The 25,248-nt window shown below is 36.3% G+C and overlaps 1 protein-coding gene across 1 annotated transcript in view; it reads left to right on the top strand.

The window, feature by feature from the left end:
• Window positions 1-15,854: 15,854 nt before the first annotated feature.
• Window positions 15,855-25,248, top strand: part of Lhfpl3 (LHFPL tetraspan subfamily member 3) — a 511,123-nt gene continuing 501,729 nt past the window's right edge. The window contains exon 1 of the mRNA XM_071613246.1: window positions 15,855-16,296. Coding sequence (XP_071469347.1) covers window positions 15,855-16,296 — 442 coding nt within the window. The remainder of the gene's footprint in view (window positions 16,297-25,248) is intronic.

The raw sequence follows: 25,248 nt of genomic DNA, 5'->3' as shown, positions 1-25,248 counted from the left end.
AATTGGTAAGAATACGTAAAACTATATAAATAAAAATCTCCTGGATATGATTCTTTTGTCAGATAAAGGTATTCCAATTATCTTCTCTAAAACATTGAATTTTAGTTTATACTTTCTCAATAGTGCCTTTTGAAGAACAGACTTATTTTACCTCTCTAAGCCAAGGCTTTCTCATCTACAAAATGGGAATATTAATATCTTCTCTTTCGTGGTCCTGCTATGAAGTTTAAATAGGATCATTTGCGTGAAGCCATCAGAACATTATGAGGTACTCAAACTGTTATTATACTACTCTGCAGCATCATCAAAGTATTACTCATTTATTCCCATGTTAAAATATATGTGTGATAAAACTACAGTTTTAATAGGTTCACAACATGGGGTAAAATAATTAATCTGTTCATATTAAATTTACTATAGAAAAATGCTTTTCTAACACTATTTGAGATCATGTTGAAAGCCTGGATCAGGGAATTGAGTTGAAGAGAACTTCTTCTGTGACCAGAATCTATGTGACTGGCAAGTATTTGATTTGTCAGCAGAGTTTATTTTGATCTTCAGTGGTCTGAAAATATTTTTATACTTAGTTATAGCAGTTACACCCTAACATAGTGAAATTCCACTGTGCTAAGTAGACGAAGTCATTGAAAAAGGAAACCCTACATTTTTATCCCTTTCACCTCACTGGGAAATCATTCTTATGATCACATTTGAATACTTGTTCATGTAGACTTACCTGAAGCCTTATTAAACAATCCCCTGGAACTAAGGCATGAATTTCTGATAATTTGTTGAAAATATTATGGTATTATTCAGTGTAATATTTTCCTAATTTTCTAAATGACATTATGGTTCCCCAAGTTATTAGAATGAACTGAGTTAACCTGAGCCTGTTGAATTTGTAATAAAGCTGCAATGAACATGAAGATAAGACAGAAGTAGAAAGGGGAATGGTAGACTTAAAATATTGAGAGAGACTTAAAATTATAAACTTGCTTACTTCTTTTGACATTGTCTTACATGTGTACATTTTTATAAAGGTCATGCAGAAATTTATCCCCATGAATGAAATTGGGAGCAGTGGATTACAAGATGGATGCTGTATAAGTCATTATTTGTTGATCATTTTCTGTGGCCACATATCTGCTCAATACTTCATGTAGATTATTTATTTTACTCTCCCCAATAGTCCGCAAGATGTGGTATGATTTTATACACATTGTACAGTTAAAGAAACCGACCCTTGGGAAAGGGGAGGTGCTGTGGAACAAAACCAACTCAATTATATTGTTATCTTGTGTGAGCATACAGATATTTAATAGTGAATTTCACTATTATATATAATTATAATGCACCAATAAAAAATTAAAAAAGGAAATTGAACTTTGGAAAGAATAAGTAATTTGGCCAAAATGTCACTATTAAAATAGTGATAAACTACAATTTAAACCCAAGCAGCCATACTCAAGATTTTGGCATTCTTTATCTACAACATACTATGCTTCTGTTTGCATCCCATCAGCAGACACTTAACTTTTGTAGGGAGACTGGAATGAGATTTATCAAGCCGTACTCCAGGGAAAGATTAGTGGTATAACTCCCTGCCACAGAAGCTTTACCAGCTTAATCAGCAGCCATGTTTCAGTCAATTCAGAAAGTTCCTCAATTTACATGTATCCAACAAGACACATGCTGTAAAGCATGAGAAAGTAAAATCAAGAACCTAAACCATACAGATATTTTTGTTCAGAAGAAATGTTACTAAAAATTCCTTTGATCAGGATTATCCTTGTAACAGTCCTTTAAGCTGCTTCTTTACCAATCACAAAATTATCATGAGCCCAAACCTTGCATCACAAAGATCAGAAGGAGACAATTTAGTAGATTTAAGTAGCTGAAGAGTGACAAATGAAGATAGGAAAGGACAGCCTGAAGAAGAAAGAATTGGGCAGAAGTAAAGAAAAGAGTTATGATTTAGACTGGGTGAAACGCATAAATCTTTTATGTTAATCAGATTTATTGGCGATTCTTTGATGCACTGTTTTGAAGGTTACATTCCCTCTAACTACTGAAATGGTTGATTAAAGAGCTCTTTGAGAGTGAACAAATATTCAATGTGATATGGTGATCCTGACAACCTGATCTGGATATTTCGTCAGTTAAGGATTAATCTCTTTCGCTATATGTTCTAGTTCCTTCTTGTTATATAACAAACTACCCCCCAAACTTCATGGCTTGAAACACTAATAATAACTTATTTGGGGACGGGGCTTAACTGAGACAGCTCATTACTGCTGTATACAGTACTAGTTGGAGTGACTCAGTTGAGGTCTGGAAGATCTGCTTTTAAGATGGCTCATAGAAGAACTGGGGTTGCAGCTTAGTGATGAAGAGCTTGCCTAGCACGTGTGGGGCTCTGGATTCAATCCTCAGCATCACATAAAAATAAATAAATAAAATAAAGGTATTGCATCCATCTACAACTAAAAACTATTTTTAAAAAAGATGGCTCATAGACATTGAGGCAAGATGGTGCTGTTATTATCTGAGAATTGAGTAGGGCTGTGGAATGGGGTTCTCAGTTTCTCATCTCATGGGCTACTCTCAGACATCCCCCATGACATAGTGGCTGAGCTCTAAGAGACATGATCTCAAAGAACCACACATAAACTGTTGGTTTTTATAGCTCAGTCCCATAGTCACATAACATCACTGTGTTCACAAGCCTACCTACACTCAAGGGGAGGAAATACAGTCCCCACCTCCCAAAAAGAGAGTCAGTGAAGTCATCCATTAAGAAAAGCATGCTGAGCAGGAGATAGTGGAAAAATCAATCTGCCATGCCATATATGTTCCTTCATCTATTCATTCAACAAATATTTTGCACTTAATTAGTACCAAGTTTTCACTGGTGAGAAACTATATATACTTACTGATATAAATGGAGGGAAAGAGGCATGATACAAATAGTCACATAAATAGATAAATGATTATATTAGTATTAAGTGTGGCAAATGAGAGATCCACGGTACCATGAGGGAGTATAAGGATGTCTAAAAGGTCAATAAAGATTAATTTTCAGGGAAAAATAGAATTAAACTGAGATTTAAACTGAAGGATGAAAGCATTAGTAAGGGTTTTCAGAAAAATAGAACCAGTATAATCTATGTAGGAAAGGATTTATTAATCTGACTCATGATCGGAGGCTGAAAACTCCCACAATAGTCAGTTACAAGAGGGCAAATACTGAACTACTCCAATCACGTGAGCTATCTGAACCTGTCAAACTCATAGAAACAGGAAGTAAATGATGGTTGTCAAGGACCAAGGAGAAGGGAAAGGGAGATGAGTATGTAATGGGTGTAGAGTTTCAGTTTTGCCACCCAAAAATGCTCTAGAAATTGGTTTCACAACATTGTGACTGTTATTAATGTACTGAACTATTGACTTTAAAATGATTAAAATGATGAATTAAACATTATATGTTTTAAAAATACAATAGAAAGGAAGGAAAAATAGATGTCTTGCATTATTTAAGTTTTTCCTGATACACTGAATTTTGGTTTCTCTAGAGTAATAGGAGTTCAAATCTTAAGCTCTGAATTCATATAACTTAGACAAACATCTGACATTTAACAGATAATTAATGAGTTTCTGATGATGGATAGACAGGACAAATGGATGCGAATAGACATACACCTTGTCTCAATTCCAAGTTCTCTAGTTCTCTCTTACCTTAGTGCCTTTGGTAGTTTTGCTCCCTTTTCTTGAAACATTCTCTTTGCTCTTTTTGTTAAAATTAACTAATTAGTTCTAATTTGTTATACATGACAGAATGATTTTGATTCATAGTACACAAATGGAGCACAATTTTTCATTTCTCTGGTTGTACACAAGGTAGTCATACCATTCATGTCTTTACACATGTACCTAGGGTAATGATGTCCATCTCATTCTACCATCTTTCCTACCTCCATACTCCCTCCCTTCCCCTCCCTCTCCTTTGCCTATCCAAAGTTCTTCCATTCCTCCCATGCCCCCCCATTATGGATCAGCATCCACTTATCAGCGAAAACATTCAGCTTTTGGCTTTATGGGGATTGGCTTAGCATGATATTCTTCAACTCGATCCATTTACCTGCAAATGCCATGATTTTATTCTCTTTTAATGCTGCGTAATATTCCATTGTGTATATATACCACAGTCTCTTTATCCATTCATCTGTTGAAGGGCATTGAGGTTGGTTCCACAATTTAGCTATTATGAATTGTGCTACTATAAACATTGATGTGGCTGCATGACTGTAGTATGCTGTTTTTAAGTCCATTGGGTATAAACTGAGGAATGGGATAGCTGGGTCAAATGGTGGTTCCATTCCAAGTTTTCTAAGGAATCTCCATACTGCTTTCCATATTGGCTGCACCAATTTGCAGTCCCACCAGCAATTATGAGTGTGACTTTTCCCCCACATCCTTGCTAACACTTATTGTTGTTTATATTCTTAATAATTACCATTCTGACTAGATTGAGATGAAATCTTGGAGTAGTTTTGATTTACATTTCTCTAATTGCTAGAGACATTGGATATTTTTTCATGTATTTGTTAATCAAATGTATATCATCTTCTGAGAAGTGTCTGTTCAGAAGATGGAAAGATCTCCTTTGTTCTTGGATAGGCAGAATTAATATTGTCAAAATTATCATACTACCAAAAGCACTATACAGATTTAATGCAATTTCAATCAAAATCCTAATGAAATTCTTCATAGAAACAGAATGAGCAATCATGAAATTCATCTGGAAAAATGAGAGACCCAGAATAGCCAAAGCAATCTTAGCAAGAAGAGTGAAGCAAGTGGCATCACAATACCAGATCTTAAACTATACTGCAGAGCAGTAGTAACAAAAATGGCATGGTATAGACACCAAAATGGACTTGTAGACCAATGGTACAGAATAGAGGACACAGAGACAAACCCACATAAATATAGTTATCTCATATTAGACAGAGGTGCCAAAAACATATGTTGGAGAAAAGATAGCCTCTTCAACAAATGGTGCTAGGAAAACTGGAAATCCATATGCAGCAAAATGAAGTTAAGCCTCTATCTCTCACCATGCACAAATGTCAACTCAAAGTGTATCATAGGCATTAGACCAGAGACTCTGTGTCTACTGGAAGAAAACAGTAGGCCCAAATCTTCATCATGTTGGATTAGGCTCTGACTTCATTAACAAGACTCCACACAAGAAATAAAATTAAGATTCAATAAATGGGATGGATTCAAATTGAAAAATCTTCTCAGCAAAAGAAACAATCAGGTGAAGAGAGAAGAGAGAGCCTACAGAGTGGGAACAAATTTTTACCACAGGCACATCAGATAGAGCACTAATCTCTTCACTCCTTTCATCTCTATCCTCGCCCTTACCAATCTGTCCCTCATCAAGGGAACTTTTTTGATCACAGGAGTTATATGCTTCCTAGCCTGTACCCTCAGGGGACATCTCAATTGGATGTAAGAACTTAACCACATTGCATCGCAACACTTGATTCCTCTGTCTCAATTACCTGACTGTGAGCTCCTTCAGGCAGAGACTTGATCTCATTCACATCTGTGACTCCAGCAATTAACACATTATACAGCCTACATAGACTAGGTTCTAGTTTGTAATTATTTATGTCAATGAATGAAGGGGTGCTTTATCGCTAAACTACATTCCTAGCCCTTTTAAATTTTTTCAGGCAGAGTCTTGTTAAGTTTCCCAGACTGGCTTTGAACTTGAGATCCTTCTGTCAGAGATTACAGGTGTTTGCCACCAGCATATTTTTAAAGTGAGATTTTTAGAATAAAATGTTTGCATAATTCCCTGGAAATTTTTCAGTAACAAGGTAAACCTATTTCTGTATTGTTGATTAATCCAAATTCTGTGTGTGCAAGATCCCCAAATTCAGAGCAAACAATCTGAGGAAGAAATTTAGGAGTGTAGCTAGTCTTTCTTCCCTAAAGGGCTCCATCAACTCTGCCTGGGGTGGGCCAAAAGGTTACCAGTAAGCTGCCTTCATTTCCTTCTCTCCCTCCTCAGTGCGCAGCACCCCTAAATAGAAGAATCAGCTTCAGCATTTAAAGAAGTACCTTGCTGAAATTTCAGTTTTCTTTCATGAGATTCAGTAGAAATGAATTAGGTTTGAAAAATACTTAAAAGCAGGTGTTTTCAACAAAAAATTAATAAATAGAATAACCTTCCCCAGTTGAATAATTAGTTGAAGCACTATGTCATGCTTTTAACAAGAATAGTGATTAAAATAATTACTAATAAAACTGAGAAACATTACCAGGTGAAATGCATAAGGATTTAGGCCAATGCTTCTTAAATTAAGATCTACATGATACATTCCTCAGCACTTATGAATTCTCTAGGAGAATTTAAAATTTGGATTTTTAATTAAATGCTAATTTAAAATTAATATAAGTATATTTTAAATTATCAGATACACTCATGTCTGGTGGGGAAACAGACTGGAAAACAGTACTGACAAAGAGTTTTAGAGCACAGGAGGGCGCCATATTTATGATTGTATTAACACTGAGTGATCCACCAGAGTTTAATGTGTCAGTAATAAGCATATCCAGCTCCACTACACATCCTAATGACAAAATGATAACAGTCCTCCCACAACTACTATTATGCAACTCTTAGTAATTTCAAAGACAAAGCAAACAAAAAAACTCTTGTTTTTTGCGATAATAATTTGCTATTGAAAATCATTTTTATGGAATAAGTTGTTTATTTCTCATTCAGTGACTATGATACCATAATTTAGTGGGTCAGAGTGATATTGTGAAGCAATAACACATGTGGTCTTTATACATAAATTCACTCTTTTTTTTAAAGGTGTCAAGCAGTATTCTATGCTTTGGGCTTATAGACCGAATAAGAAAAAGTTCTATTGCTGTGGAGCTTACATTCTTCTAAAAGCCAAAGTAAAAGTAAAAGCCAAAGCATATTATGGTGCGACTGTGCAAAGCAAAGTTTTCTGGTAATTTGAAGGAAAAATATGGTGAGAGAATTAAGTTATCAAGGAGTACATTGTGGTCTAGACATTGCAGCCTCTAAAAAATTCTGTGTCAGATCATCTAACAACAAATTAACAGAAAGAAAAGATTTATTTAGTTGGTCTTGTCTTTATGATATTAACTTGCACCATTAATATAAATGAAAAAGTAATAGGCAATAGAAAGATTTTCATTAGATGATATCTTTATCTTTCTCAGTTATACTCTGGAAATGTTAACTTGAGTCTTATTAGTTTAGTAATTTGATTTGTACTTAATTTTTAACTTTCTTTGGGTTGATCATTTTACAAATAAGTTTTATAAGCCATATAAACTTTATTTAAATTTAATTTTGTAAACAGTTTTGATGTATAACTTACATGGCATAAAATTTAACCTTTATAAGTTCAGCTCAATGATTTCTTAGCAAATATACACAATTGTGCAACCATCATCACAAACCAATTTTAGGACATTTTCATTTCCCCTAAAAGTTCTGTTGTGCCCACTGGAATTTAATCTGTGCTCCAACTTTCAGCTGCAGGCATACATTGACCCACTGTCTCTATAGACATTTTTTCCTTTTTTAGAAATTTCTTATAAATGGAATGTCTGGCATCTTTCACTTAGCATAATGCTTTGTTATCACTTTTTCATTACTGATACTAGAGAAATTTCATTGTACAAATTAAACACATTTTTAAATCTATTACCACTTGATGGATATTTAGATTGTTTTAATGCCAGTCTCTGGATTCTCTAACAATCTCTGTATTTTAATTGGTGTGTTCAGTCCATTCATACTTTTGTAATGTTACAATGCTTGTTTTTTACATATAATTCTATCACTAAATTTTCTGTCTTGATATAATTATAGATTTGCATGTAATTATTTATGGAAAGATTCCTGTGTATTTTTTTACCCAGCTTCCTGTGTATTATTTACCTAGTTTCCCCCAACTATTAACACTCTACAGAACTATACTATCATAGCATTGATATGTAGAATACTGACATTCATACAGTCAAGATACTAAGTATTTCCATCAAAACAAGGACATCTTACATTTTATCCTTTTATAATCATACCCTCCTGTCCTTACCCACTTCTTAACTCTTGATAGCTGTTAATTCATTTCCCATTTCTTATAATTCTGTCATTTAAACAATGTTTTATAAAAATATCCTACAATATATAACCTTCCAGAATTTTTTTTCTCACTTAGCAAAATCATCTAGAGATCCATCCAGGTTCTTCCTTGTCAATATAGATTGTTCCTTTTTAAAATTGGCTAATTGATATTCAGTTTTGAAAGATAATTTTCCTGGATATAGAATTTTTAGTTTATAGTTTTTCTTTCAGCACTATGAATATGTCATCCCAGTGCCTTCTGGGCTACATTGTTTGCAATAAGAAGTTAGCTGATAATCATGTTGGTGTTCTGTATTTCTATAAATTGGATTTGTTTTTTATCCCTGCCTTCAAGTTTTTTTTCTCCTCATCTTTGGCTGTAGGGGTTTAACTATGATATATCTAAGTGTGAGTCTCTTTTGCATATCTGTTGATCTTCTTGTGTTTGTAGATTAATGATTTTTATCAAATGTGGAAAATTTCAGCCATTATTTCTTGAGTTAAACTTTATGGGACTCTCATTATGTGTTCATTGATTGTTGGTATTGTATAATGGGTCTATAAGACTGTTGGTTTTTTTTTACTTAACTGTTTTACTAATTGGAAAATTTCAATTATTTATCTTCAAGTTCACTAGTGCTTTATTTTATCATGTAGAATTTTCTATTAAGACCATCTGGTTCATTTTTCATTTCAGCTATTGTATTTTTCAACTCTAGAGTTTCCATTTGGTTCTATTTTGTATTTCCTCTATTGAGATTCTCTATTTGTGGGAGTAACAGTTTTCATGCTTTCTTTCAAGTCTTTAACATAGTTTTCTTTCATTTTGAAAATATATTTTAAATATTGCTTCAAAGTTTTGTCTGCTAAGATGAATGACTGGGCCAATGCAGAATCAATATCCATTGAATCATTTCTTTTTTTCCTGAGTAAGGGTGACAATTTTCTGTTTTCTTTTTTTGGTTTGGTTTCATATTTGCATGTCTCATAAATTCTTGTTGAAAACTGAACATTTTAGATAATAAATGATAGCAACTGTAGATTCTGATTTTCTCTTCTGAAGAATTTTTCAGTAATTTTCATATGCTTTATCTATAGATTCTATCTTCCTTATTATATGTGGCTGCTAATATCTCTTCTCAAGTTTATTTTTTGAGTTATTACTATTACATTTATATTTATAGCCTGGTTTCCTAATGGTTTTCCCTGAGTCTGCATAGTTTAGAGGTCAGATAATGACTTAGGTAGAGATTTTGCTAAATACATCAAACCTGTAAAGCTTTCATTCTTTGACAATGGATACAGGCATTTCTCATCTTCCTCAGGATTTACTTTGTACTACTCAATCCTTCTTTTTGTCTCCTGAATATGCACTGTCATTTCTCAGTTGTTCAGAGATATGTGGAAAGCTTATCTTGCATTTTTATGGTTTTATCATTTCCAGTGCATCCCCATTACATTTCTGACTAGTTATTACTTGTCTTATCTGAGAACTCAGGATAGCAAAACTTTGGATTTTCCATGCCAGTTTGCCATGAGCTTGTTACTTTCATTGAGAATGTTTTGGGGTTGAACCAATCTAAGTTTTCCCTTTCTGACAGAAGCTTCTGGTTTTCACTGCTGCCCAACTAAAACTAATATGCTGATTGAGATTAGGGTAGATATAAAGGGAGTCACTGAAGGCAAAAAACCATAGAGTCCTACTTTTCTTATCTAAACTCCAATAATTCTTCATAAATAAATAGCTCTCAATTTGTTGTTTATTTTTAGTTATTCTTTGGAACCTGAAAATGACAAGTTTTGTCAATTTTATTCATTTTAACTCATTTTAGGGGAGATGATTCACTTAGTTCTTCATGCTGCCATGACTGAAAGATGATTAAATTAAGTTTTATGTTTTTAATTTTTAGCCCATACATTTAAGTAGCATTGCAATAATAATTTTGTAGGTCATTACTATAGGTTCACTAGATTTTTTTTCTTTAAAATTACTTATGCTTATGTTTGGAATACACTGTAGGTTAGTGCTAAGAATTTGTAATATGACATCTTTCTCCATTTTGAAATTAAATGCCATTTAAAAAATAATTTACACTTTAACAGGCAGAATCATACATCAAGTTTGAATATTTTAGAGTGAAGAAATGCATTGTGAACTTAACTTCTATTTGGCTTCCCTCCCCACCCAATGCTGTGAATTTTTACATTAAAAAAAGGAACACATTCTTCAATAAAAGAATCAGTGGTATATAATAGTTATTCAAATCATAGCCTTAAACAAAAAAATGCATATAGAGTTTTAGGAAATATTTGTAAAGTAAGTTGATATTATAATTTTATCAAGGAGGAAGGTGAATTTTTAAAAGTCATTTCTTAATTTTTACTTCAGTTCTTTCCTGTAAGAGGATTATACATCCCCATCACATTTACTTTTAGCTTCTTCATATGATATGCTTTGGCCAATGTAAAATGATATACCATGCTACATACTATATTTCAACCAAAGTTTTATATAATTTTATAAGTTTTCTGAGCCTTTTACACATCTGTTCTCTGCCATTAAACATTATGACCCAAATAGGAACTTCTTCATCTTGGACCTCAGAATGAGAAGACAAGATCTGCAGTCAGATCTACTGCCTAGAGTAGAGGACCATAGCCAACCAGCAACCATCATATTGTATAGATAAAAGTGAATCATTGATGTTATAAGCCAATGATATAGTCTGAGTTGCTTCTGCAGCAAGATCTGACTGATATAGTCATGAAAATGTTCTTGCACAACAAAAGCACTGAATTATCAACAATATATTTTGGTATGGCAATAAGCAAAAACATCTGGATAGGGTTTCTACATTTAGAGGATGTTAGGATTATAAAACGTAAAACATAGCTATGTGAGTTGGGTATATTCTCAAAAAGGCTGAACCTGAAATTTGAGAGACACAAGAGATTGCCAAGTAGGAAAGACAAGTTTTGTAGGAAAAGATGCCCTTAGCAGAGAATCCAAATAATGCCTATATGAAGCCCCAATTGAAGGTCTAAGTGTAGATGTTCCAAATCAAAGGTATCGATTTTCAATCAAGTTGTACCTTCAGTGGGAAACTCCATGAAGCATTTTCTGAATAAGTTATAGATTTTTTTTTAAGATCAGAAAGACCAAATCATGCTAGATTAAAAGAGAATAGAAAATCCTAACCCAAATTTAAGTTGTAATGCAATATGGCTCCATGACAGACTTTGTTTTAGAAAAATCACGTTTCAAGATATTCTATATTATTTTATTTAATAGAAGCCATTACCTATCTTCAGACAGAATCAGAATGAAATCAAGGCTTAAAAACATTAAAGTGAAATGGTTCATTTAGTATAAGCTATGGAGGTGTTCAGTCTTATGAGAAAACAACCTTTGCTCTTAATTGGGTTGTGGAAAAATGAAAAACACTTATAAAATGGATTAGTCACAGAGAATCCAATTCAAAGGGGGAGAAAAGAGAAGGAGAATGACTGACATTCCTATTTCCAATATCCCTCTCTGTTTGGAGCTTTACATGTCATTGTAAAGTGATATAGACCAAAGGGCAATGAATTCAAAGTCTTTTGATCAATTCAATCTTGATTTGCATGGAGTGTTGAAACACTCAAGCCATCTGATTACCTCTGCTAATTCAGTGATTGATTTACTAAGAGGTGATTTCTGATTTCTGAAAAGCCCGCAAAGAAAACTAAGGGGGAAGGGAAGCAAAGGGAAACCCTTAGTGAGTGAAAAATCTTCATTATTAGAATCATTGTATTCTTTTTTATCATGCAAATAAAATACTGTGTTTATTAATATTACAATTACATTTAGCAGATTAAATTCTAAAATTGTAATAGGTTAAATATTCTTAGGAACACGTTCAAAGAAAGAACTTATAAAAATCAAAGATATATATAAAAAGGAATTAACCCTAAATGCAGAGCAGGGAAAAAAGAGGGCAGATAGAATAATAAAGGTCAATATTTGAAGACAGAATGACTGAAAATTTCCACAATTAAAGAAAGACATGGAGAATCTTTGTATTCTTGAGTGAGATCTAATAGTGACCTTGGTAATACCCCTAAACATCAGTTAAGTAACAGACTTTAGAAATCCTCTTTCTGTTATCAAGGTCACAGCAATGACTCATCTGAAAATTCTAAGCATCCATCGATTGCAAAATTATACCTATGCAATTTCAGAGGAGGTTTTCAATATTAAATAAAAGTCTGTTTTGCCATAGTCTTATATATCTCCTTTAGGTCTTGGTAAAAATGGTCAGGTAAAAATGGTACTGGGTATGAATCCCAAGTCTCTTGCTCTCCAAGGCTTTTGCACCCTCTCATACTGTCTCAGATTAGTTTGGGATTAAACATTAAGCTCTTTTCCTCACCCAGCATCTTTCTTTTCTTTTTAAAGCATGTTACATAGTCCAACTATTCTTTTGTTTCTCTTTTATAGTCCTAACTTAATAATCTGTGAGACACAGTTTGTGAAAGAGTAGATCTCATTACTGACCCATGGTGGCAGCAAGAGAAAATCATTGTCAACAGTAAAGCTTGAGATTTGAGTGTTCAGTGTTTCTAATTCCATGCTGTCGATGACACTGACTTCTATTAGTTATTTAGCACATATGAATCATGGTATAGTTTCAAAATACTTTTCTATCAATAGCAACTTCTTAGCATGAATCAGTCTAGTTTTATTATTTCCTCCTCCCCCAAACAGCTTTCCTGGTCACATAGTTTTGATGAATGTGACGAGTTACCCAGAAGCTCAGCTGTCTGAACTCTAAAGTCTACATGGTGCAAGGCAAAAGTTTTAGATTTAAGGTGGAAGTAGTCTTACCTCTCGGACTCGCGGTTGCTAAGGACAAAGTTTGGATGGTGACAGAGGAATTTGAAAGGTGTGGACAATCTGTACTTCTTGATGGCAAGTCAAGAGTTTGCAGGCATTGAAATTCACCCCTAGTTCCTCAGTAATGAAGGAAACTCACCCCTAGTTCCTCCTTCAACCTGCAAATCTGTTGTGGTGCAGGCAGGGTGGATGTGGAGAGAAAGGCCATTGGCAGAGCAACAACAAATTCCAAGGAAAATCCATTATGAGCACTTTAGATCAGCAAAGCACTGGACACTGGACTGTTCCTAGTTGCTATTGACAAGAGTGGACACCTTGAATATGCCCCTTGGTATAATGATTCTGAGCACAAAACCAGAGGCAATTCCAAACCTGGAATAAGAATAGGACTCTCCTTGGGAATGACTTAAATAGAAAAGCTCTTTGAGTCACAACCTTTGAATCTGAGTCACTCACCAGTCTTTTCTTTGTCCTGTGAAGGCAATTTAAGTATTGAGGTCTAAACCAGGCATTTGATTCTCAGCCTTCCCTTCTCAGCAACCTCCCATCTCAACCACTCCCCTAAGAACAAAAAGAATTTTTTAAGGCATTGATTTTAAAGAAGATCTACTTTATACAAGGAGGTTCAGGGAATTTGAGGGCTTGGGAGAGTCATTAGAAATTACTGCTAGTTCTCACCTTAAAACCTTCTCTGCCCCTGGGACATATGGCCTGCCAAATGGGCCCATAAATCTGATTACCCTAACCTTTTCTCTTCCCCCACCTATGTTAAAAATTTTCTAACTCCTTAGGGGAGTTAAGAAAAATTAAACCTAACAGAAGTTTTGACCCTCCACTGTCACCAATGCATTGATGATACAGCATCACAAATTATATTTTTAAAGACTGCAAGTGTTATATTGGGCTGGCCAAATTTAGGTCGTCTTCCTTACCTCCCCCAAATGCCTCTGATATTTTAAAAGATTTTCTGAGCATCTACAACCACACTTCCTAGAAATTCTTATTGGTCTAAACTTACATGTTCCATGCTCATTCTGTCTGATGGACTTGAATTGTGATACCTGAATTCCTTGCCCGCAGGAAAAGTTGAATAAGTTTTGCACACTTACAGTCTCAAATTTTTCCCAGTTGCAGCAGTAGGCCCTATATTATCTTTTGTGTGTCCCATATCCCAAGTTTCACTCTCTGCCTCTGTCTCCCCATGCAATCTCAAATCTTCAGGTTCTGAAATGAAGAGCATGATGAAACTTGATCATGTATGGTATGACTCTTCTTCCATTGACTAGTCATTTACATAGCCAACTGAGTATAGAATTAGAGATCAAATTCTATCAGAGTTCTCACATTTTTACTTAGAGTATTCAGTGGTCATATGGTTCAAAATGGTTTGTTGCCAAAATCTGTTCCTACTATTGAGGAATCTGGCTTTACTGTTAAACGGGGGGTGGGGGGTGGGGGGGTGTGTTACATGCTTCTTTATATCAGAGTCAGAAGGAACAACAACAACAAAAAAATAACCAAAAAAAAAAAAAAAAAAATAGAGAAGTGAAGGGACTAAAAAAGAGCAATTGAAAGCCTGGAAAACGCAGGGGGCCTGAAATAAGCAAAGGAAATAGCACAAGGCACAGACATAAAACAGCAATGCTCCATGGATGTAAAGTCATATATGGATAATTCAGGGGAAAGTGCCCTGAAAAACAACTCTCTGGTTAGCTGAAGCTTTGGGTTGTGGGTGAAGTGGGAATACCTAGACAATTAAAACATCATCTGTTGGCCATCCTTATTGTATCCTTAGCACATTACAACTGTCAATGAATGTTTGGGTAATAAATGGAACACTGGCCAAACTACCCGATGTTTTCACTTCCGTGCCCACACAAGCCCCATGTACGGGAAGGTTTTGAGGTAAAGACAATCTATATCATCAATTGGCCATAATTCATTTGGCTGCATAAGATAAGGAAACCACCTTGAGGTTTGTCTTTTTACGTGATTGATTATCGAACTCCTGCTCAACTTCTGTCTCTACCTGTGTACCTGAAGTACTGAGGAGTTAGCACGGGTGGGGGAGTGGTGTGGGCAGTTCTGTGGTAGTAACAGGGAGGTCTCTGGGGGGCAGTATGTCTCCTTTCCCTTGACATTTTTCGCTTGCACCTGCCGCGTTGCCCCTCGCTAAAAGAAGCAGAGGTCTAAGCACGTTGCTGTGCGGCGATGAAATGTTCCCAGAATCAGTCTCCTGAGCCCAGCCCCTAACACCAGCCGGGATCCCGGAGGTGTCTCTGGGATTCCCGTGGGTGCTCCGGTCCCCATCATTAGATTACGCCCGCTCCCCAAACTCCAGGCCCGCTTCTCTGGTTTGCGCCCGCCACTTAAGGGGCGTTCCAGGGTCCCCGCGGTTCTCTGCGCCCTGGGCACTGGCAGCGTGGGCCCAGCCAGAGACTGGGAACCAAGAGGGGGGCGTGCGGGATTTGCCGCCTTCAGCTGCTGCAGCTGCAGCGGCAGCGGCGGGAAGAAGGGTGGAGAGTGGTGAGGAGGGCTGGAGCCCGGGCCAGGAGGGAGGGAGGGAGGGAGGGAGGGGGGCCGGGAGGCTGTGCCAGGCGAGCCGGAGGGGTGCTCCGAGCTCCCCCGCCCTCCTTCCGGGAGCGAGGATGCAGACTCTGGAACTGGTGCTGTTGGGCTGAGGCGGAGGCAGGGGAGTTGCAGCGCGCGCGGCTCCGTGAGTGTGTCTCCTGCGCGCCGAGAGGCGGGGGGAGGCGGAGGACCGGGAGGCGGAGGAGGAGGAGGGGGAGAATGCCCGGAGCCGCCGCCGCTGCCGCCGCCGCCGCCGCGATGCTCCCGGCTCAGGAGGCTGCCAAGCTGTACCACACCAACTATGTGCGGAACTCGCGGGCCATCGGCGTGTTGTGGGCCATCTTCACCATCTGCTTTGCCATCGTCAACGTGGTGTGCTTCATCCAGCCCTACTGGATCGGTGACGGCGTGGACACCCCGCAAGCCGGCTATTTCGGGCTCTTCCACTACTGCATCGGCAACGGCTTCTCCCGGGAGCTGACCTGCAGGGGCAGCTTCACGGACTTCTCCACGTTGCCCTCGGGCGCCTTCAAAGCCGCCTCCTTCTTCATCGGCCTCTCCATGATGCTCATCATCGCATGCATCGTTTGCTTTACCCTCTTCTTCTTCTGCAACACGGCCACCGTGTACAAGATATGTGCCTGGATGCAGCTCACCTCTGGTGAGTGCACGCTCACCTCCGCGGAGGCAAGGGACCCCTGGGCGTTCAAGCCCGGGAGGGGCTGGACTGGGAGGGGTGGGGGCTGTGCGCTCTGTGGGATGCCAGACAACTTAATCCTCTCGGGCTGAGGAGTGTGGGGAAGGAGCCCTAAAAGGCCGGAACCCCCGGGGTTCCCCATCCTGGGCACTAGCACCAGTCCGGAGGCTTTCGAGAACCTCCCAAGTGCGAGGGACGCCACCCAGAGGGACGCGCTGGAGGCAGAGTGGTTGCTGGGCTGCTCAGAACTAAAGATTACGGGACAGGGGGGGAGAGGGGGTGCGGCGAAGTGGCAGCTAAGAGAGGCTGGGCTAGATGGTGGTGGTGGGGCGCGCGCGGAGGAACTGGCACAGGGAGGTGAAAAGCGGCTCTGGAGACCTTGTAGAGGAAGGAGCAAGCTCTGACCCTCTCTGTGACTATTTGTGCTTCATTGTGTGTGTGTGTGTGTGTGTGTGTGTGTTTTGTGGGGAGTTGGAGTGAAATTGTTTTTCTGTCCTGGGCAATTATAAATATTTTATCATCCATCTGGAGATGAGTAAATCCTAATTGTCTTGGGCTTCATCCTTTTAAGAAAAATGTAGCTTAGAGTGTTCCTTAGCAATTCCCCAATGGTAAGTCTTCAGTTTGCCTCCTTGTCAGAGCAAAGGTCCTTCCATTTCATCTTTAAACAGACGTCTTGCGGGAATCAAGATTTCTCAAAATCTCATTTTGAGAAAGTGGTGTTATGGAAGTGGGCAAATAGAAAACCTGTTTCATTAGCATCTCTGATCACTCTGCTTGTAGATAGGTTGTTGCCAGCTGGTGAATATGAAAGTACTTCTTCTTCTTTTTTTTTTTTTGCATCTGAGCATCAAAGTTACTTTTAAACCAGAAAGAAGAAGAAATGAATTTCCTGATGGCTTTGAAGAGTCCTGAAACAAAACTGACTGCTATTGTAGCTCCCCTGATGCCATTCTCTGTCAGCTACCTTGTGTGTCCTTCCTTCTAAAGTCAAGGGTCCTTGGATCCTTGACACCTTAGTGTTCCGACATTGTTGAGGTCCTTTTGTTTTTATGAGTGATTTGGTTGTGAAGGAATATTGAACGCCTCAGGCAGCCAAAGTTTCTCATTTGTTTTTAGTTTTATTTTATTATTCTAATTCTTTAAGGATCTTAGTTCAATATTTTGTTGTTTATTTCTGAGAAGATTTTCTGGGAAGTAGGGATTTAATTCCCGAGTTTATCAGAATGTCATAAGTTGATTAAATCCTTAAAGGTGGTGGATAACATTAAGTTTCATGATCATATATCGTTAGTTTGATATAAGAAAAGCTTGTGGAAGACTAAACTTGCATGGAAATGTTTGTTTTGTTTTATATGTGTCTTGACTGATTTTGACTTGCATTTACTGTGAAAGTATATATGTGGAAAACAAGAAATGAGCACCAGCTGAGGCCTATCCCCCTCCCACACGCTATCACCTTCCTGAAATACAAGAGTTCACCTTCTCCTTCTGTCCCTCTACCCCAACTTCTTGAAGAACTCCCTCATTTTGGTTCCCCCCTATATATAATATTAACTTTTATAGATATTTCTGGAGCAGATTAACTCTGAGATTTGGAATAAATTTGTATATTATGGTTGTTCTTGACAGCTCTGGTTTGACTTTGAATAGGACAAACAGGATGCAGATGTTTTAGGAAAAGAATTGACCCTGCACAGCTAATTTTAATTTTTCTAAGTTAAATGACCTATTTAGACTGATGATTCAAATTAGATTGTTTTCAAATTACTCTGAAAGTAATTTGTAGGTGATTTCCCAATAATACATTATTAAGTATTTTATTTTTATGAGGCTTAATATTCTAAACCCATATATTTAAATAAAAGGAAAGAAAGAAGATGGTCTTTGGGAATGAAATTAGTACAAACTGTAACCATTATCATTTTTTCTTTCCTTCTCCTGAAATAGTGCATATAAAAATCATTTATGCTGGATACTGAAATATAATGTCTTGTTTTCAGATACTTGAAATCAATATGCTATTCTAGTTTCCATGTCATATAAAACATGATGAGAGGCTTTGTATCACAGAAGATATAAGGATATTCACTGACTTTTTGAGAAGTCCATATCTTTAAGTAGCATACTTCTTAAAAATGTTTATTTGCAATTTATTTAGTGTTTACTTGTAGTTATTTATTAATGAAGTACATTAATAAAAGAAGAATGGATTATGATAATGGGTGAAATGCAAATCAAAGTCAATTATATGCACAGATTTTTTAAAAATGAGGTATATGTGACATTTCTGAAGAATTTCATGTTTAATATGATTTCAGGTTTTAAAATTTTTCATGTCATAACACTAATAATAAACTTGACATAATGTCCTGAAGTTTCTTTGAAAATTGAGCCTCTAACCTTTAGACTATATCTCTTTAATATTACATAGGCTTCTCATGCTTATAGTTTACCTAGGCTAATCTCAATTTACTACATATGAAAGATGAGACCTAATGTACCATATTCTTACTAGAGACTATTGAATCCTCATTAGAAGTCGAGTAATTAACTTATATATTTAGTTACCTAAGCATTTTAATGTGGTAATATCATAAATCAGAGTCAAGTAAAATAAAATCCTATAGGAAATGATACATTTAAATGCTGCAGAGACCTTCTTATGACAATATAGCATCAAAAATTATTCTTTTTTATGACTCTGAATGATGAAACAGAAAAATTACTTAATTTATTGGACCTGGAAGTGATGTTGCTTATCTATCTAGATATGTGATACAAATATAATTATTGCCACCATTAAGAACACATTGCCCTCTCCCTTGCCTCTTTAAATCATTATCAACCTCAGAAGAGAGACGCTTGGAAACACAGAACTAAGAGCAAATATGTCACACTACCTTTGGGTAAAATCCTGTCCTTTGAGACCATGCCTGATTTAAGGACAGAAGACATAAAAATAATACATGAAATAAATCATGACAATCAGAGATACAGAACTATCCCAAGTCTATCAGATAGATAGTCAGATAACTCTTAAGAAAAACTTTTGTTTTTGTTTTCTGCATGATTTGACACTGTAAGAAAGAAGTAGATCTGTAATTGGTCAAGTAAAGTAATAAAGTCTAGGGTTATTTTGGTGGTGGGGAGTGTTATTGTTAAATCAAGATAAAGAGAGAATTTTGTCCTTCTGGGAACTTGATCCTTTGTTTCTATGCTCCTGTTTTCTTTAAAACATATTTCAGTCTGTTTCAAGTCTATTCATTGCCAAATAACAGAGATGTTTTGCTTGTTTTTCTAACAGTAAGCAATACCTTGAATTGTTCTGAGAAGCCTGTGTATTCAAGATTTTAGACCAAAGAAATCCCTCCACCTCCCTCTCTCTATATATACATATATACATATGTATGATATCATCATATATTTTATATGATAATATTCAGGTAGACTTTAAGGGTTTTGAATACACCATGGATTTCCTGGTGGAAGGCAGCAGATGAGGAGATAGTTACTCTCATTTATGAAGAATAGATTTTCTCAGAGAGATAAGAACAGAAATGGGTTCCATTTTCCAGATTCCTCATCATTCTGAGTATATCAAAAAAAGGACCATCAAGATGGCAGGGCTTTATAGCAAGGCTTAAGGGCCAAATTGTTTAGTAAATTCCTCCCAGTCTTTGTTTCCCCCAATTTTTTTTTAGCTAGTTTACTTTCTTAAATTTATAATGTTGTCATTTAGGTGAAGTGAGAGTCACTAAAGATCATCACTGCATTGCTTAGCCTGCAATAAGAGCCTCTGCAGTGTTATGCCATCCTCACACATAGTACCCTCCTCTTATTGATCTCATCAACATTTGAGATTACAGGCTGTTTGTGTGTTTGTTTAATGTCTTTCTTACCCAGTACCCGGAAAGTTCCCTAAGTCCTCGTTTTTCTTTATATGGCATCGAGGTCAAGAGCATAGACAATGGAGTTAAAAGATACAGGTTTGAAGCCTGGATCTGACACTGACTAGGCAACCTGGGAATTAATCTTTCTGTATGTACGTTGTTCATCTGAAAATAGGCTTGTAACTTTACCTACTTCAGGAGATTAGTGCAAGGATTAAGTGAGCTGATGTGTATATTTAGTGCCTGGCTCATAGCAAGCAAGCTCTGTGTGAATGTAGGTATGGTTGCTGTTGTCTTGTTATTATTGCTCTATCCTGGCACATCATAGTGTATGTGTGTGTCTGGCACACACTAGATATCCAGTACACTTTTGTTGAGTTAATGAATGAAAAAGAGAATGACTAATGGGGCAAAGAAAAAAGGTAGGAAGGAGTGATCTTAAATTTCCTACATACTATAGTGAGAAGACAGTGCTGTATACCTTGAAAACCATGATACTTATCTTTCACAGTGGCATCAGCAATGACCGCAGTGAAAGAACTCTTCCCTATTTATTGGCAATGGGTGTGACATGAGAGCCTAATTTATGAGGAGCTTTTCCCCAAATAGAGGCTTTCCTTATGTATAGGTAATAACCTTTATTATAATATTGAAAGATAACCATATCTCAGACTTTAGGCAAATTTCCCTTATCACTTAGTTTCTTATGAAAAAAATTACAGCATTCAAAATGGTGGTTTTATGTAAGAACCAAGAGATTAGGCTTTCTTTCATGCAGAGCAGGAACCTGTTCCAGGTTGGATTTCCTTATGTACTTCAGGAGCAATCAGAACCGGAGAAGAGTGTGTCTTTTCTTCACTTTATTATTTCTTTTTTACTGAACATTAGTGTGGATGTGCTCTTGGAGTAGCAGGGAGCCTGCCCCAGCTGCTCAGATGGAGTGTGCTATGTGAGGAGAGCTGATGGAGGTGCTCTGAAGAGGGTACAAGCTTGGGATTTACTCAAGTGAGGACTTAGTGTTCAGGACAAGCCCCAGGCCTTACCATCTGACTAGTGCTGAGCAGTGTGAGAAATAAATTCTTACCTCAGAAAGCTGCTAATCCATCCTGAATTCAGTGCTGTAGAATGTCCTGAAAGAAGCTTTTTACCTTGCAAGAACATTGTAAACATTCTCTCAGGTACAGAGGGAAGAATGTATTCTGCTATCGAGGGAAGTTTTTATTATCTAACAACACATTCCACTTATGGTGTATATAATTTTATCTGTTGATTTAAATTTTAATTTAAATAATAACTTTCTCTTTACCAAGACAAACTTGCAAGCAAATGAGTTGAAATAATTTTAGAAACTGTTTCTTTTTCTTATATGTTGTGTGTCAGGGAATTTGACAATTGAGGAAATGTTGGAAAATATATAAATGTGAATGTCAAAACAAACAATTTTGATAACAGCTAAATTTTAAGTGAAGATCTGTGAAAAATAACAGGTCCCATATAACCCATATCATACATTATTAGTAGTGTTTTCCCTAGTTGTAGATCTGAATAGAAGCCTCTTTTCACTGTAAAAATGTTAACAAGATGCTTACTTGTCTGTAAATAAATAATAAATATAATAAAAGCCTACCCAAAGTGAGGAATATCAAATGCTTAACACCTATTTGTTAATTATTGCTTTTCTCTGGATTGATGCTATGACCCAGCAAAGAGTGCAGATGGCCAGGTCATATATTGCACTTACCTCAGAAACCTTTCAAAGTGAGCAAAATTTTAAATGGGGGTGGGGGAACAGCAGAGCATATAGTTAGAGTTGCAATGTGTGGCTCAGTGCACTTCCCTGTGTGGTGTGAGGAGATAAACTGTGGGAGACAAGTAGAGAGAATTTTGGCTCACCCTGGCGTGAAACAAAGAATTCCAGAAGAATTCTAATTTGGGGGCTTAATAGCATGACAGCTGAGCTAGTTTTAAAATGTAATTTTCATAATATATTTGAACTTTGGGGGTCATCACCAGATTTAATTAATGGGAATTTTACTTATAATGAATCAACTGGCATTTTTATTTAATATAGGGAAAGACCAAGAAGCTGACCTTTATTCTTAATAATAACAAGATATTAATGACAGTAAGAGACTCCTTCATATAGCATAGTAGATAAATTATTTGATTACTTAAGCATAGTGCTATTATGAAAAGTCACTGGAGCATTTCAAAGAAAGAAATAAACAACCTCTCTCAGCACCCTGAATGTTGACACAATTAACATCATAATTAAAGACACAAGCTCTCAAATTATGACTATGGTAAAGGGTCCTGGTACTATTCAGAATTTCAATTGTCCTAAGTGTAATTGTGAGTGAGCATCTTTGCCATCTCCTCTGTTATAGTAGAAATATGAGTAGCTTGTAAGAGGAAGGGACATATTTTTTTATTAATATAGATATGAACCATGTTTGACTACTATTGGAAAGAGTGAAAGAAGAAATCAAAACTTTCTGAAGTAGATTTGCTGGCATGGAATTGCAATATCTGAGTTTTGGCATCTTTCTCAGCCTAACTAAACCAAGGTCTGCAGCATAGTAGGGGCTACTTTTGTGTGGTCAACAAGTGGAAAGATCTTAAATGATAATCTGAGTGAAGTTAACTTTTCTGACTGTCCAAAATATTGAGATTAGGACCTATCAATGAAAGACCTAGTGGAAGAGTAGTGAAAGGTAATGGAAATGAATAATAAATAGTTGTAGATTTGAAAAGCAGCCTTAATTTGGAAGCAGACATGCAGAACATAACTAATCAGCATTCTCCATGGTCTTTGCCAGACCATGTTTTGTTAGAAAACAATGGAAGAGATGATTTTGAAGAGAACTCAACATTAGATTTAGTAAGCAGGGCATCATAGGGCAATTCATTTAAGTGTGTGGAGACTGATTTTGGAAATACTGGGGGTGGGGAGGAAGGAATGTTTTGCAAGGTCCTTGGGTAGTTTCAATGAAGATCAAGAGTGAGGTGCTGCTGGGCACAGTGGCACATGCCTGTAATCACTATCATTTCAGGAGGCTAAGGCAGGAGGATGGGAAGTTTGAGACCAACCTCAGCATCTTAGCAAGACTCTGTCTCAAAATAAAAAATTGAAAGGGCTGGGGGTATACCTCAGTGGTAAATCACCCCTAGAATCAATCCCCAGGAACGAACAAACAAACAAATTTTAAAAAGTGATATGCCACAGAATTGAAATGGGAAATGTGTATCATCACTGATTGAAAGCTCAGTATTTGATAAACAGGAAAACAGATCCAGATGTGAAGAATGACAGGGACATAGAATAGTGACATCAAAAATAAATGAATTATGAATAGAAAATAGACAATGAAATTCAAGGTTGAAAAGCCTGTGGAATTTGATAACATCAAAAGCCTGTTGAATTTGACATCATCAATGTCTTAAAGCATATTGACACAGGAAAAGTAGTGAATGGGAATATGTGTTTATGGTGCATAGGTATGTGCAAACCTTTTACCAAGAAAGAAAAACTGGCTCTCACCTCCATTCAGAAAATTAATATAGACTCTAAGATCAAGTTATTCAAAGGCAGAGATGATCAAACTTCTTGTATGGCAGATAAAAATATTGAGAAGAATTAAAATAAGCCAACCTAAGAAAGAAAATGTCATTGTAAAATTTAAAGAAGAATTGTTGTACAGTTTCTCTTTAAAAAATGTAGCTGCAGACCAAGAGGCTAAATTGATTTCTATAATGCCTTCATTGGGGAAAGGAGATTTACAATGAACATTTGGGTGAATATATTTACAGAGCATTTTAAGAACATAGAGAGCCACACTAGATTAATTCATCTAAATTTTAGATTGTTAATAATCAGTGATATTGTGGACTTAAGTGATGCCAAATATTAGTTAACAGAATATCTACATTTTAATCAATTGATGGGACATGGCTAGTACTGACCACCCGGTATGTTACAAAAACCTTCACAGGGAAGGGAATTGTAATGTAGTGTTTTAAAAGCTGTAGTCTGTGACCCTTTAATGGTTATGATATCAGCTTAGTAGATAATAATTAACATTAGAATTTGGATTAAAATAGAATAGAAAATAGGAATGCAATGCAGATAATAAGGATTTTATAAACTTATTTTTACATACTTGCACATATGTTTGCATATACTAGCTTGTAATGTGAAATGCATTACTTATTGTTGGCCTAATCAAAATGTTTGAAAGACTCTTCCAGAGAAAAGATGATTTAGTATAAATTAAGAAAAGTAATTATCTCTTCTTGGAAATTTTTGAAGATTTATACCATTCATAAGTAATTTTGTATTAGAAGGTAGATAAAATATACTTGACCTAAGCAATTTGAAACATTTCCTTTGTTTTTTTTTCTTGCCTCATATATTACTTTTATTGCTAATGTGTATCAATTAGATTGTGACTGAAAATTAGAATTATTATATGTGATTTGATTGTTCCTCTGTGCTATAAAAAATGATATGGTTCACTTATGAGAAACAATAGCTAAAAACAAAACCCCCATTTGAACAAATATACTTCACTTAGTGCCAAATAAGATTCATAGGCATTTGGAAGTTGGAGAGCTACTAAAAATCATTTAATACAATCTCCTATTTTCTTGATGAAGAAATAATAATGGTAGATAACAACTATTCAGCAACTAACATTTGGGAAATCTTTATTTTATTTAGCTCTTATAACCACCTATAAGGTAAGAATTATGCCTACTTTGCAAATGAAGAAATTGAAGCTTAAAAATTGTTCAAGGTCACAGAGCTAATAAGTGGTCTGAGGCAAAATTGGAACTCCCTTCCCTACAGTAAGAGAAGTTAAGAATCTTGCCAAAATAACACTTTGGTTAAGCTAAGATTAACATATATCTAATTCTCAGTGCAGTGCCATGTCTTCCACTTTCTTTTGCTTCCCAACCCAATGTACATTTCTGGTACAAATCTTTAATATGCATTTTCACTGTTCTGTGTTATCACAACGGG

The sequence above is a fragment of the Marmota flaviventris genome, chromosome 1 (genome assembly GCF_047511675.1).
Source record: "Marmota flaviventris isolate mMarFla1 chromosome 1, mMarFla1.hap1, whole genome shotgun sequence".
Classification (NCBI taxonomy): domain Eukaryota; kingdom Metazoa; phylum Chordata; class Mammalia; order Rodentia; family Sciuridae; genus Marmota; species Marmota flaviventris.
This window is presented reverse-complemented; position numbering and strand designations above follow the sequence as displayed.